At 41.0% G+C, this 15,188-nt stretch overlaps 2 protein-coding genes across 2 annotated transcripts in view; both read right to left on the bottom strand.

Annotated features, from left to right (window-relative positions):
* Nucleotides 1-6,047: 6,047 nt before the first annotated feature.
* Nucleotides 6,048-8,315, bottom strand: LOC101857008 (S-adenosylmethionine mitochondrial carrier protein-like). The gene has a single exon (XM_005093164.3). The coding sequence runs from the start codon at nucleotides 8,287-8,289 to the stop codon at nucleotides 7,441-7,443; it is 849 nt and encodes a 282-aa protein (XP_005093221.1). The 5' UTR covers nucleotides 8,290-8,315; the 3' UTR covers nucleotides 6,048-7,440.
* Nucleotides 8,316-8,399: 84 nt separating this feature from the next.
* LOC101857234 (adenine phosphoribosyltransferase) overlaps nucleotides 8,400-15,188 on the bottom strand; it is a 22,134-nt gene continuing 15,345 nt past the window's right edge. Inside the window, exons 3-4 of the mRNA XM_005093165.3 lie at nucleotides 10,194-10,272; nucleotides 8,400-8,995 (exon numbers count right to left, since the gene is read on the bottom strand). Coding sequence (XP_005093222.1) covers nucleotides 8,850-8,995; nucleotides 10,194-10,272 — 225 coding nt within the window. The 3' untranslated portion in view covers nucleotides 8,400-8,849. The remainder of the gene's footprint in view (nucleotides 8,996-10,193; nucleotides 10,273-15,188) is intronic.

Here is a 15,188-nt window from a genome sequence, read left to right as displayed (position 1 = left end):
GAGAGAGAGAGAGAGAGAGAGAGAGAGAGAGAGAGAGAGAGAGAGAGAGAGAGAGAAGAATTCTTTTTCTCACCTTACGTTCATTGACCTCTTGACTATTTCTAACCTATTAACGAGAAAGGACACAGTGTCGTGAGAGTTACTCACACGCTGATGGACAAACATGCCGGATACAAAAACAACGAATTGCCCCCACCCACCAAAAACATTTTTTTAAAAGTCGCATCATTTCTGCTTTGTTGATCACGCGACCTTATACAGGGTGCCCACAATAGGTTGGATCGGGTCGATCTCCCGACTCGGTCGCCTCAAAAACAAACGTGTCTGTTTTCAGTGTCAGGCGGCCGAGTCGGACGATCTGCCCTAGTCAGTCGTAGTAGGCACCCCGTATTATGCTTTATGATAGGCATCAGCTATTTTTAAAGAATTTGTTTTTACAATTGCATTATAATATTAATGATTGACTTAATATTTTTTGCACAGGTATCAACACCTACGTACCCGCTGATGGAGACGTGATCAGCTTCATCTTTTCTACAACATAGTAGCCTGACAACCATCGTGAATATCAGACATTAAACAAGACTATTCTTAAACAACCAGCACTGTCGTTTTGAATGCATTCCTCAAACGGATAAACGGATAAGCAGATGTTAGTTTTTTATGATATTGGGTTTTTTAAAATTACCAACACGGTCGTTTTGAATGTATTCTTCATTCGATAAACAGATGTTTTGGGTGTGTTTTACGGCGCTCGCAACTGCATAAGGTCATATGAGCGCGCGGGACACATTAAACCTTTTCAGTTGGTAGGAAATTTTTAATTTTGCCTGGGAGGCGACCGAAACCTACTCTTATAGATTTTGGACCACCCAGAGATCTTTTAACGTGCGCAACTTGCACACAGGACCTCCGAGATTTTTCGCCCTTGTCCAAGAAGGCTACGTGTAAATCTTTCCTACAACCAGATCTGGAGTGCGGCAGAAAGACAGCAGCAAGAAGGAGCTAAGGAGTAGCATTAGAAAAGCTGCAGAAAGAGACGGGAGCCCTTGTCCAAGAAGGAGGGGGGAGGGCAAAGGAGGAGGGGGGGGTACAGAAAGTGGAGACGAAAGCAGACGACAGAATATTGTTAGAGAGCAGGAAAGGATGTGAAATAAGAACATTTTGGAGAAGAAAATTTTCCGTCGCTTTCCGGATTCGAATCAGGGACCTATTGAATGAGAGTCGAACACTTTGCCCTAAACTCTAGGCCGCGAGGACACACAAACTGATTTTAGATCTTTTTTAATGTAGTGTTTTACGACTCCATCGACACAATTTGGACCATTTAGGTGGCGGGCTTCCGGGCCTGCCTGTCAGGGCCAACCCAGGCTGAGAGGGATAGATCTAAAACGTTCCAGCAGAAAGACCGCAAAATGCTTGATAAAAATTTCTCTCCACTTGGGAATCGAACACAGGTTTCCTGCGTGGCTCAGCGTAGCGCCGTACCATAGCCGCTACATCACAAACGCCGGTAATGGTTGGTTGGCGGGTGCTCTGGCGTGGTTTGCTTCTTCTTTCCTATCAAACATCTATCGTCCTTATCTCCTCTTCTTCTTTTTATGTTTATCCTTACTCTCTTGTGACACCTCTAATCTCCTGACGCTCGCGTGACCTTATGCAGTTGCGAGTGCCTTAAAACCTCAACTAAAACTAAACTAGACGCCGGTGTTAGTCATTATAATAAAATACACAATAATGTATTATAGTCTACATCCAGTAGTGTGAACGGTCGAATTTTCTGACAGTGTTGCAGTTGCCTCAATGTAAAAACGGCCTCGACGCTACATTTGGCTTTGGCGGCCAGGATGGATTTGTGCGATAAACAGATGTGCATTGTGCAAGCGTGTTTTTATTTTTCAGCATAAATATGTTGAGAGAGAGAGAGAGAGAGAGAGAGAGAGAGAGAGAGAGAGAGAGAGAGAGGGAGACAGAGAGAGAGACAGACAGACAGAGACAGACAGACAGAGAGAGAGAGAAAGGGAAAGAGAAAGGGAGAGGGAGAGAGAAAGGGAGAGAGAGAGAGAGAGAGAGAGAGAGAGAGAGAGGGGGGGGGGGGTATGCACAGTCGATTCTGCCTTCGCAGTCACCTCTCAACAAGGATCACCTGAACCAACAGCCATTGCTCCGTGATATCTTTAGGACCCTATTTTTAACATGTTTAGTCTCCAGTTTCGGTACGTTTCACTTGCAACGCAATAAGATCACATTATAAGTGCCGAAGAATATGGTCGTTATAATATACATGCATAAGAGAGTAACCAACACATAAAAGGTGGAGGAGAGATCAGGACGATAGATGTTTGATAAGCAAGAAGGGGCAAACCGCACTAAAGATTCTCCACTACCAAACCACCCGTCATTTTAAAGGAGGGGGGGGGGAGGGGGCTACACCCCCAAAGCCAAAATTCGGCTCAAAATCATGTAATTTGAGTTGTAGGCGTTTTTAGCTTCCTCGGCCTCTCCTACAACTATTTCATCGCATAAGAACCCCCAAAACCGTATTTTTTCCCATACCGGGCATGTTTGTGACCGCCATTTCCTCATAAAGTCAGTATTTTTCTTTTCTTTATCAGCCGTTTTCTCAAAACGCGACTTTTCTCTATACTTTTTAAAAAATAACTCCACCATTTTTCATCCAATCTTCATGAAATTTTCACAGAATGAAGAGAAGAGGTAATACTAAAAATTTGTCGGTTGAATTTTTGATATTGGAAGAGATTTTTTTTGGTGGTGTCAGGAGTGGATTTTCACGGATTTTTCGCAAACTTGAATGCTACCTCAGGAAAAAATTCATTAAAAATTGTATAATTCGTTTAGGAAAAAAACAACAGACAAATTTTAGATCTAATGTTTGTGAACACGAATGCAAAAAAGCAATCAATTTCTTTGAGCCATAAGTGCGGCATTCATTACGTAAGACATGTCAATAAAATCCAATATGGCGGCGTATCCATGGAAACGAAATTTTTTTCTCAAATTTGATTGCGAATTTTAAGACTCCTTACTATGCTTGTTATATATTTGAAATGTGGTAAAATTCGGTCGAGTAAAAAGCGAGATAGCCTCCAGGTGTAACCCCCCCCCCTCCCTTAACCTATTCATCAGCCACTGTCCAATGCAGCCACCATATCAAAATTATAATTGTCAGTGGTTAATTTCGCGACCAGTCCACTTCAAAACATGCTCAGTGTGGTCACTTACTTCAAATGTTTTCTGCCAACCCGTCCACGGCCTTGTTGTAGCCTAGATGTACTTACGCACTACACATATACATGGCTACTAAACAACCTGAGGCGGGACTCATCGCAACGCATATTCAATGACGTGCAAATGTCCCATAAACCGAGCACACTGTGACACAGCCGCGGGCCACATCTGACGCCAGTAAGTAATTAAACAACACCCAAAAAAAGAAAAAGAATAGAAAAGAAAGGCAGAAAAATTTAGTGCAATTGTTTTTACGTACCCATCGACATAATTCTAAATAATTTATCTGGGATGCGGGCTTCTGTCTCTGCCTATCAACTCTCAGTCAAGGCCAAACCCGGGCTGAGACTGAGAGACCAGAGGGAGACAGGTACAAGTACAACATCCCGGGGAATCGAGTCCGGATCTTCTCAGGGATGCCAAACGATTTTTGAAAAAAAACAAAAACAACCTGAAAATGAGCGGACCATCACATTCCATCTAAAACAAACTTTGTAAAGTTTTTAAATGAGAACACAAAAACATCTCTCTTACCTCCCCCCATGTCCTTTGCAAGGGTATAAGGATTTTAGTTTCATCAATTCCGGTAATATTATATCTGTCTTGAGAAGAAGGCCTTGTTCTTCAGGGATGCCAAATGATTTTTTTTTTAAACAACAACCTGAAAAAGCCTGAAAAACCTGAGATTTGGCATCCCTGTCTGTTGCGAGCGACAACGGAACGCCTTGCCCGTTAGCCGCTACGTCGGTGGCCTAGTGGTTAGACTCTCGGACTCGCAACCGTAAGGTCGTGGGTTCGAATCCCGTCAGGGACCCGACGTTGTGTCCTTGGGAAAGGCACTTTACACGAATTTTCCTCACTTCACCCAGGTGGGAATGGGTACCCGGCTATAGACAGCGAAAGATCTTGTCAGTTTGTTAGTGTTTGAGCGCTTAATCAGCTGCTTGCACTGTATGCTTCCCAGGAAGCTGAGAATGTTTCGGAGTGTTCCATGGTCTGCTGGGGTAATAATATAGTGTAAAGCGCATAGAGCCTGCTGTTGAGCGGGGATATGCGCTATACAAATGCTATCTATTATTATTATTATTATTATTACATCACCCACAGACGCAGGACACAGTAATTATCTGTCCCCGTGGTTTTACGCACCTCGCATAATTTAGCAAAATTTGATATTTTCTTGTTTAAACTTAAAACAACGGGGACAGAATTATAGCACACTACTGCTGGCCTTGGTAAATGGCTGGGTCAAGAGTTTGGAGGACTTTTTCCCCTCTTGTTATGTTGTTTTGTGAATAACCACTGTGCTAGGGATGTTGGAGTCTTGGTAGAATTTCTCTTTCAAAAAGATCTTATGATAGATGATAACTTTGCAGCGTATCATCATCATCATAATAATAATAATAATAGACAGACAGACACATAGATAGATAGATAGAGATAGGTGGATCATTTGATCGCTTTTAAGCACAAGGGGGCTATCACGAAAAATGCTGTTTTGAGAAAATCAAAGGTAAAGTTTTTGCCCCTTATTCGGTTTCTTCAAAAGACGAGGGGTTTTCTCTATAACCAAACAAATATATTCTCCAATGAAACCAGATTTCTCCTAAAGGTAGGGCAATGCCCACGTTTGGAGTAGGTCAAGATTTCTGGAAACCCTCAAAATTTGGGTTAGCCCACTTGTCCTTTATATAAAAGCGACCAATTGTACAGAGCAAATCACCACTCACCAGCGAGCTCTACGCGCTCCACAATCTATACTATTACCCAGCAGACCTGAGAGCATTCTGAAACAATCTCAGCTTCCTGGGAAGCATACAGTGCAAGTGGCCATTTATAGTAGGCGCTAAAACACTAACACACTGACAAGATCTTTCGCAGTCTATGGCCGGGTACCCATTCCCACCTGGATGAATTGAGGAAAATTCCTGTAACGTGCCTTTCCCAAGTACACAAAGTCAGGCCCACGGCTCGAACCCCCGAACCCGCAACCTCACGATTACGAGTCCGGTAGCCTAACCACTAGCCACCGACGCCATAAAGAGAAAAACCGAGGTGATCAAGAAGACAGACAACAGGAAGGAATGCAGTAGGCTATGTGTACCAGTAGCCTACCATTATCGTCATTATCTGCTCCAGACCTGACGACACCTAAAGAAGAAGTAAAAAGAGTGGGTGGTTGGTGGGCGCTCTGGTGCGATTTGCTCCTTTTTTCATGTCAAATATCTATTGTCCTTGTCTTTCCTTGATTTCTGTGTATGTTACTCTTTTGTAACACATCTATCCTTCGGCAGTTATATGACCTTATTGGGTTGCAAGTGCCGTAAAACTCTTATTAAAACTTATTATTATTATTATTATAATCATTATTATTAAAGTAATAATAGTAATTATAATTATAATGATTTAATGCATCGGATATTCTTTTTCAGACGATAACATGCATTGCAAAAGAAGAGAGAAAAACTAATATGCAGAAAGAGGAGATGAAAGCAGACAGCAGAATATGGTTAGAGAGTAGGAAAGGAGGTAAAAGAAGCTACTTTTTAGAGAAGCAAGTTTTCCGTCGCTGTCAGGTTTCGAACCAGGGACCTATTGAATGAGAGATGAACACCGTAACCTCTTGACCACAAAAGCCCCCTCTAGACACAGTTACCAAGAAACGCTCACAATAAGGCAAGTTACCAAGAGATGAAAACATGACAAATGCTATACTCTAAGACAAAACAGAAAATGTAGTTTTCTCTTAAAGAAAAAAGAACAACAACAACAAAAAATCAATAATATAACACAATTGATATTTTGTAAAATCCGATTAATTTTTAATTACAAGGATCAGTTCAGTCATTCGTTGCCGCACAAGATATGTACTACTTAAACTAAACCATACATGAAGCACTTAATCAAAAATAAATATGACTCAGTCTCTGGTCAATCAAACCAAGATCACATTTTGAAGAGGAAGTGTAACAAAGTTAAAATAGACTACCATATTTTCCTTCTTAGTCGCATAACCTGCTTTTATTCCACAAACTTCATAAGCAATCTGATTACTAGAAAATAGATCACAAATGGGAACAATACAATCCAACAAATGTACTACATGAACAGCTTAACTGAACATCTAAATACACCAAAAACAACAAACCTGGATCGATCTATCACCTATGATTTACTATCCCGTATTCTTGGACAAATTTAGACAACAAAGTACTGTCTAAAATTTAGACTGTCACATTCCCATAAAAATAAAAAATGACAGATATACTCACATACAAATGTAAAAAAATTTTTTCCTGAAAGCAATCTAGGAAATATCTTCCATACAGTACAGAGGTTATAATCTGTTTTTGATACAATTTAGTTTGTTTCAAAAGTGGACAGTTTGGCCCATTGTCCAACCTCACTGAGAATCTAACGCAAACTTCCGAGCACTGGCCTGGTTCAGTGTACATCAACAGTGCCAGGAAGGCAGGAAAGGTCAACGTGTGTCAAGAAATTTTGCTTGTTGCTACAGCATAGAATGCATCATTGAACCGGTATTCAAGAGATCACATTAAATTCAATTCCACACAAGTCAAAACATTCCACCATTTTCAACAAACCAATGTACAAATTTACACCTAATGTTATAATGATAAGAATACTGCAATGTTTTCATCATGACCGGATGTAGATTGTAAACTTTGTTTAAATTTAAAAAAAATAAAAATAACAGATCAGTCATCAAAATCTTAAGCTAGTACCGTACTTCAAGTACACATTTAAAGCATAGGCCATGAATAAGTATATCTATCTGTCTCTTAAAAAAGGAACGTTCCATTAGATATCTCCTACGGAAATTTTGCTTCTCAGGGTCACATTCATTAGTCTTTGTCACTTTATGAACTCTTGAGCTTTCTTGTTTCTTCATTTTAGGAAAAGTTGTCTTTAAGTAGCCACTGTTTTAAAGTTAAAGTACAAAACAAAAAGTCCGTCGCCAACTTTGTTCCGAATCAAACCAGAAAATGAAATGAAAACTTTGACATTCCACTCACAGATATTGCCTCACAACCCACAGTCAGCACTGACCATGAGGTGAGCATGCTGCCGATGAAAAGTATTCTATACAGATGTAAAGGTAAATAAACAAAAATTCAGTAAAATCTAATTACAGTGTAACAATATTGCAACAATTTAAAAAAACTAAAGCTACACTTTAAACATCTGTGTCAAAGTTATTTTCACTTTCTCATAAACACCTAAAAATACAGACCCTCCTATAGAAATCCACATGACCCTAGGGGCAATACCAGCATAGAGTCCCATGAAACCTTTTTCCTTGATGATGGTCTGCACAACAAAAGAGATGCTTCCCTTCGCAATGCTTGAGCCCTTCTCCGCCAACATGACCCTCGTCTTCACCACATCCAGAGGGGTTGTGATTGCCGCTGAAATGGCCCCTGACGTTGCACCGCACAGCGACGACTGCAGGGCTGTGATTGGCTGCTCTGTGTGTTTGGAGACGCGCGACTTGAGGTACTCCCACAGTGGAAACTGAATGATGGAGAAAGGCACTTCTCGCAGAACTGTACTGAAGTAGCCACGGTAGAAACCACCTAATCCTTCGCTATTCAGTGTTTTTTTGAAAGAGGCTATGGAGGATCCTGTACCCAACGCCTGAGTCCGTTGTTTGACCACCTCTACAGGCACACGGATTAAACAAGCCGAAACTTCTCCTATGGAGGCAGCCATCATGTGACCAAACGACTGGTACCTGCGATCCTGCGTGATGTTATTGAATGTCGTCTTTGTCGACTCGTACGCCACAAAGAAAAGAGCAGCAGTGGGGGCAGAGCCAACAGCGGCGGAAAAGAGGCCAGAATAGATGCCCCGGAAGCCACCTGACTTCCAGAAGCCACGCTCCGACTGTAGCCTTGTCTTGATGGTGTCCAGGGGGAACAGGATGATGTCAACTGAGGTGCCCGCCGCTCCGCCAGCTGCCAAAGCCACTCGGAAGTCGGTGTTCTCCACAATATCAGGATCAATGACGTCCTCCATTTTTGCGTATCAACAGGTATGGCACCAATAAATACAAAAACAAAAACTCCTTTTCTCGAGTCCCTGGGAATGCCTAACCGTGAACTGAGTTGTAGGTTTTCACCAGATTTAAATGCTACAGAAAAAAATGAAACAACAACACTATCAACTTTTGAATGGTGACCGCAATTGAGCAATAGATTTTCTCTCACGTATACAACCAGACAAAACAATCAAATACGAAAAGCTGACATATAAAGCAATGAAGCCAAAAAAGTATGAAAGAAAAGTGTTACATGGGTTGCACCCTATTAATGGTGCTATCATTAAGTAGATGTCGATATTAGACTAGTGTCACAAATCTAGATATCTGGAAATTAATAAACTTGCCGCTCCTTGCCAAGTAGATACTAGAATGCCAATATATTCAGAAACAGCTTTTACCAGAAGACAAGCAGAATATATCATTTAAGTTCTTATAGAACTGAAATATCAAAGCAACATCTGGACAACAAGAGTAAAATAACACTGAAATTGTCGGTAAGCAAATAGGAAAAAAAGAAATCTTGAGCAATATGCAGTTATTCTCCTTCGTATTCCAGAAGAGTCTTGAAAGGTGCCGTCAGCTTTTTCCTTCCTCCCAGGTCAGTCAGCTCAATAATGACGAGACACAATACAACATCAGCTTCAAGTTTTTCCATAAGCTGGCATGCTGCTTTCATAGTACCTGCAAAGAGTTGAAAAAAGACAAGAATTTAGCTGTGTACCTTGGGCTTTATGGTCAACTCCTTTACCCTTTTGAGCCCTTGCCACCGGTGGCACGTAAAACTGACACCGCGGTGCGTAAAACTACTGCCCGTATGCCTAGCCACCGGTACAAAGGTGAGCGAGACCCTAGTATCCCTAACCCGACCTGCCCGAGACAAAACGCATACGGAAAACAGTGTTTACTAACCAGGATGTTATTGATTATCTTGAAGATCTGAATTAGATGCTGGAAATGACAAGCTATGAATGGGATATGAAATGTGATTCTGACAACCATATGAATGTTAGAAATATATAAGTCAGGGGCTCAGGCAGAGGGACATGGTAGCCTCAGGAGGTCAGGGCTCAAAGGGTTAAACATGCGAGACTATCTGAACATCAAAGTGGACCCCCTAATCCACTAAAAGGAGGATCTGACAAGGACCATACGTTGATGTAAAGATATACCTTACAAGTGTATGACTTCCCTTTAAAGTTTTTAAACCCGGACCCATAGCATAGAGCCCAGGCATAACATTTTTTAAAAAGAGCTTATTAATTTCAAAGACGGCACAACTTTAAGAGGAATTTTTTTTTTAACCCTAAGAATGTCAATAGCAGGCTTGCCAATTTGTCCAAAACTCAATCAAAGACTTCCGACGCTATAATATCAGATTGCGTAACAACGAACAATTACATCATCAAGTAGGACTGGTTTTGGTCTGGTGTTTATGATATGGTGCTCAGACCCCTTATTACCAAATTTTGGACAGTCCTAGAAAATTCAGGACAGTTGACAAGCCTGCAATAGGCAAAGGGGCAGTGGCATCATTCATACTGACTGATAAGTGATTACTGTCACATTATTACAAAAAAAATCCCCCAAAACAATCAGAACACTAGAGACCTATAACAAAGTGCAACAGCAACAAAACACAAAACAGCACCTCATGAAGGACAAAAACATTTTCACTATTTGTCAATCGCACAAATAGCAAAAAACTAGATAGCAATAGCAAAGATACAGACAAGATAGCTCGTAAGAGGAAACAAGACAATAGATATAAAAAAAGCTTTTCAAGTAAAGATATTATTCTTTATTTCTTGATCTTTAAAAGAAACTTGCTTCTGCAAAAGACAAGAAAGCAACTTGGCAAAAATGTCCTAAAAATACCTACCTCCAGTGGCCAACAGATCATCAATTATCAGCACTTTTTGACCTTTGCTAACAGAGTCTTTCTGAACTTCGAACTCGTCCTGAGGAAAACGACAAAAGAAAAACAAAATGTTCAGAAACTACCTCTAAAATATATAAACCTTGTAAAGAAAGCCGTAAAAAGAGCACTGAAAGAACCCCCAAAAAACTTTTAAAACTAGTTAAGATAAACCAATATTCTTGAGCAAAAAGCAGTCAGCCCTTGCTTTTATACTTTGCCATGCTTGAAGCAAAGATATTTTTTTTTAATGCACAAGACGACTGAGTAATAAGTTGAGGAAAGCTGAAAACAGTTGCCACACACACTTGGTTCTTGCAAACTCAGATGACCACAAACTATCTTGCAATAACGCTATGACCAATGCACTGCCATCACACTGCCACTAAAGGAAACACCTGTTCCACTTTTAATTAAATAAAGACTTCAGGCCAGAATATTACACACATATTTTCCAATATTCATGAACAGTAAAATCCAAAATGAGACAAAAATACTGGAAAAAGGAAAATAAACGCCACCCAAAACTACCCCCCAACCCCCCCCCCCCAAAAAAAAACAACCCCAAACCCTCCCCAAATAGAACAGTTTATAACAAGCCAAACTCCAAACAATTAAGGCCACCCTTTGTTCGATTTGTGTCAAAAGAGAAGCACGTCAGCATAACAATGGTCCTGTCAAGCTGAGAGTTACAATTTTTAAATCCAAAAAGACGAACAGAAATAACTGGCATAAGTTCTGAAATAAGACGCACGCGGTGCAGCTCTACAGACACTCATTAAACGTTACTGTACTTTCATCCAAAGGAACAATTTCCAAACACTCAAAACATAGGCCTTGACCTTGGGGATTCTCATTGAAAGCAAGACAAAAGTCAAAGTCAGCAAACAAAAACGTACACCCCCCCCTTTTTTCCCCTTCCTAACCCCAGGCCGACTGCGGGGCATCAGTGACGTCACCTCAGACAATGATTTATACTCACACCGCTGTTTGTTGCAAAACAAAATTAATCGACAGTGTGAAAATGGTGAAATGGTATAGGTTTAATAATTTAAAATTTAAAGCCCCCAAAACTACTTTAAAGTTATTTAAGAGGCTGGACTTCCGAGTTTATTTTTCTTCGAAAGGACCGAGCCAAATAGGAAATTCTTGTAAACTGCCTTTCCCAAGGACAGGGAGAAAGACAGACAGACAGGCAAAACATGAGAGAGAGAGAGAGGAAGAGAGAGAGAGAGAGAGAGAGAGAGAGAGAGAGAGAGAGAGAGAGAGAGAGAGAGAGAGAGGGAGGAAGACAGAGAGAGAGAGAATGAGAGAGAGAGAGAGAATGAGACAGAGAGAGAATGAGAGAGAGAGAGAGAAAGAGAGAGACAGAGAGAGAGACGGGGGGGGGGGGGGGGGGTAGAGTAGAGGGAAAGAGACAGAGAGAAAAAAAAACCCCACACACACACATCCACACACATGAACACATATTTCAGAATCAAATGAGGCTTATTAACAAATAATGTATTCAGTATTATGATCTACTAATCATGGGTTCTTTTAGCCTTTATGCATAACATTTACTCATCCTTTTCGACAGCATACTCAAAAAGGCAGGCCTCACATTACAGCTATACATTATTTAATGTAAATTCAATTATTCCCCGGAGCACAATTACCAACGGACCCAGATAATACTAACAAGGGAAGAGCCCACACAGGTGTTACCAGTTTCAGTTTCAGCCACAGAATTATTCTGTGGTTTCAGCAGAGGTTTTACGGTGCACGCAACTGCATAAAGTCATATGAGCGCCAAGGGGTGGATATCAACAGAGAAGTCCTTACAGGCAATCAGGCTTAATCTGCTCACCTTTCTAGCTTGAACAGCACAAAGTCTGCTTCGACTATCAAGGCACCCCGGAAATAGCAGTTCACAAGAGAGTGAAAAACACAAAAGAAGTAGAGGAAAAAAGACGATAGCAAGGAGTATGAAAGAAAAAGCAGCAGTTCCCTGTTGCAGTTCAGGCACAGTTATGAGCATGACATCGATAGATCAGCCCATTTACAACTCTACTGTGCATAAGAACATGTTAATGTCCCTCCTTTGGGAACGGCCTAAAGACACCTCAGTCAGTAGCACCACTTCGGTGGGTCAGGTGTTACCAAGGCAGGCAAGTGCTCATACTAAACTTCGGTCGTCAAGTCTGCGAAAAGTACTGATTCGGTTTGTTAGGGTAAAGAAATCACATCGACACAATTAGGTCTATGGTTATTTCGTGCAGGGGGAAAGTAAGACAGACAGATAGAAACAACAGAGGAAAAGTAGAGAAGTAGGGCCTACTAGTGGCACCCTCCAACCACCCGTCCACTGATTCGGTACAACACCGGATACATAAATGTATGTGCATGTGTGTGGAAGGAAGGCAAACAGTCTAGCACATACACACACACACTACGTACACACACACATTACACACACACACACACACACACACACACGCACACTACGTACACACATACACACACACACATTACACAGACACACACACACGCACACACTATTTACACACACTGTATAATACTTAAAACAAGTTTTGTTTATATATATATTTCTTAAAACCAAACGAATGATGCAAAACAAAAGAATAAAGGAGTAATAAAAAAGAACTGTTTAAAGGTAGCGAATAACAAGCTGTCTTATTTACCACAGCATTAGTGGATTTAAGCTCAGAAGTCTCTCTCTCTCTCTCTCTCTCTCTCTCTCTCTCTCTCTCTCTCTCTCTCTCTCTCTCTCTCCCCCCCCACCCCTCACCTCTTATACAAAAAGGAAAGATGAGGACCCAATTGCATACTCAACTGTCATTGTATAGTTTCACACATTACCATAACAGACAGAAATATACTATCAATTGATATGACAAGTAAAGAGAGATACATCGATACATGCAACACGATATAAGATCAGAACGGTAGCACATCGTCACTATATCAGAAACGTATTGCAAGGAAAAGTTGGAGTAAAGACATGCACAGCGACACAATAATGGTCATTTAGTGAAACAAAGAAAGACAGGCAGACAGAAATCAAAACAGCAGAAGGCAAGTAAAGAAGCAGGACCAGCCAGTGGCGACCTCCAACCACCCGCCAGTATGGAAAAGCAGTCATTTAGTGCTGGGAATAAGTCAGACAGACAGACAGACATAAACAAAAGAGAGAAAGTGAAGAAGTAGGACCTACCAGTACTGTATCCTAACCACCTGCGCAAAGAATACATATATATATATATATATCACACACGCACGCACACTCACACACTCACACACACACACACACACACACACACACACACACACACACACACACACACACACACACACACACACACACACACATAGTGTAACACAATTCAATCTGCTGATCTGTCCCCGTGGTGAAGCGCCCGATTATACAATAAGCCACATTAGACACCTTTACAAAGGCTCTCCTATCTCTCACTGAACACCCACACAGCTGCTACTTGGTGCAATTATCATTTTCATTCGATGCAGAAAATAAGAAGTCACTTTCAATATAATTCTGTCCGGAAACGAACAACAAAAATTAAAAGTGCAAACATATTATAAAACGATTTCCTATACTATGCCATAAAACGCCCATAGTTAAAGTAAACTATTCATTTTATAGTCCTCCATTGAAAACGTCACATGGCCATCACCGCTATGCTGTGAGCTATACAAAAAATGTGAGGCAGCGTGGTGGAATCAGGCTCTCGTCAAAATAATCAAAGTGAAGAAACTTGCATTTTTCCTCAAGTTTGTGAATTTTTATCAATTTTTTGGGGGGGCCCAACACCTTTCATGCCCGTTAAAGAACTCATTTCTGTGAGGATTTTTCTGAAAAAACGTTGATTAAAGGCACAAACAATGTAAATTTTCAGTTACCACGGACTCTTAAGCTAAGGAAATAACTAATCTTCGGCGACCATTTTCTCACTTATTTTACCTCTGAAAACGACTGAACCTCACCTCCTTCTTTTGCAAATATCTCGACTTGTATTCGAGATAAATGGATATTTTTTTCATGAAAATAAAGACAAGTAAACACGCTTTAAGATGATACCAATAACTCTACATGCCCAAAAATTGACGAGAGCCTGATTCCACCACGCTGCCTCACAAATAGCTTCATGTATTAGACTAATTAGAGTCTAATTTTACTGGTTGCAACCAGGGTAGTCCCCATCGACACAAAACCGTTCCGGTTGGAAGGAGTAAAACTCTTTTCTGTTTTCTTAGTTTTAGTTTTAGTAGAGGTTTTATGGCACTCGCAACTGCATAAGGTCATATGAGCGCCAGAAGGTTAGAGGCGTTACAACAGAGTAACAAACATAAAAAAGAAGAAGGGGAGATAAGGACGATAGATGTTTGACAGGAAAGAAGAAGCAAACCACACCAGAGCACCCGCCAACCACCCACTCACACAAAACCGCTCCAGTTGGAAGGAGTAAAACTTTTGTTTTTATCCCCCCTCTCTCTTGCTTGTTAGGGAGTAAAAAGCAGTACATCGACGTGACACAATAATGGCTTTTTAGTGCTGGGAAAAAAGGTAAGACAGACAGGAACAACAGAGGGGAAAGTAATTGAGCAGGGGCTACCTCCAACCACCCGCTCTCACTCTTTCACATACACATATGAACGGCATACAGTTGGGTTTTTCTTTTTGTTGTTTTTGTACGTGTTTTACGGAGCTCACAACTGCAAACGGCAATAATGAGCGTGTGGGACACATTAAACATTTTCAGTTGGTAGGAAATTTTGAATTTTGCCCGGGTGGCGGCCGAAGCCTACTCTCATCGATATTAGACCACCAAGGGATCTTTAACGTGCGCAACTTGCACACGGGACTTCTGAAATTTTCGCCTTTGTAAGAGAAGGCTATAGGTGTAGATCTTTCCCGCAAGAAGATCAGGGGTTTGGCTG

Source organism: Aplysia californica, unplaced genomic scaffold (genome assembly GCF_000002075.1).
Source record: "Aplysia californica isolate F4 #8 unplaced genomic scaffold, AplCal3.0 scaffold00059, whole genome shotgun sequence".
NCBI classification, from domain to species: Eukaryota; Metazoa; Mollusca; class Gastropoda; order Aplysiida; family Aplysiidae; genus Aplysia; species Aplysia californica.
This window is presented reverse-complemented; position numbering and strand designations above follow the sequence as displayed.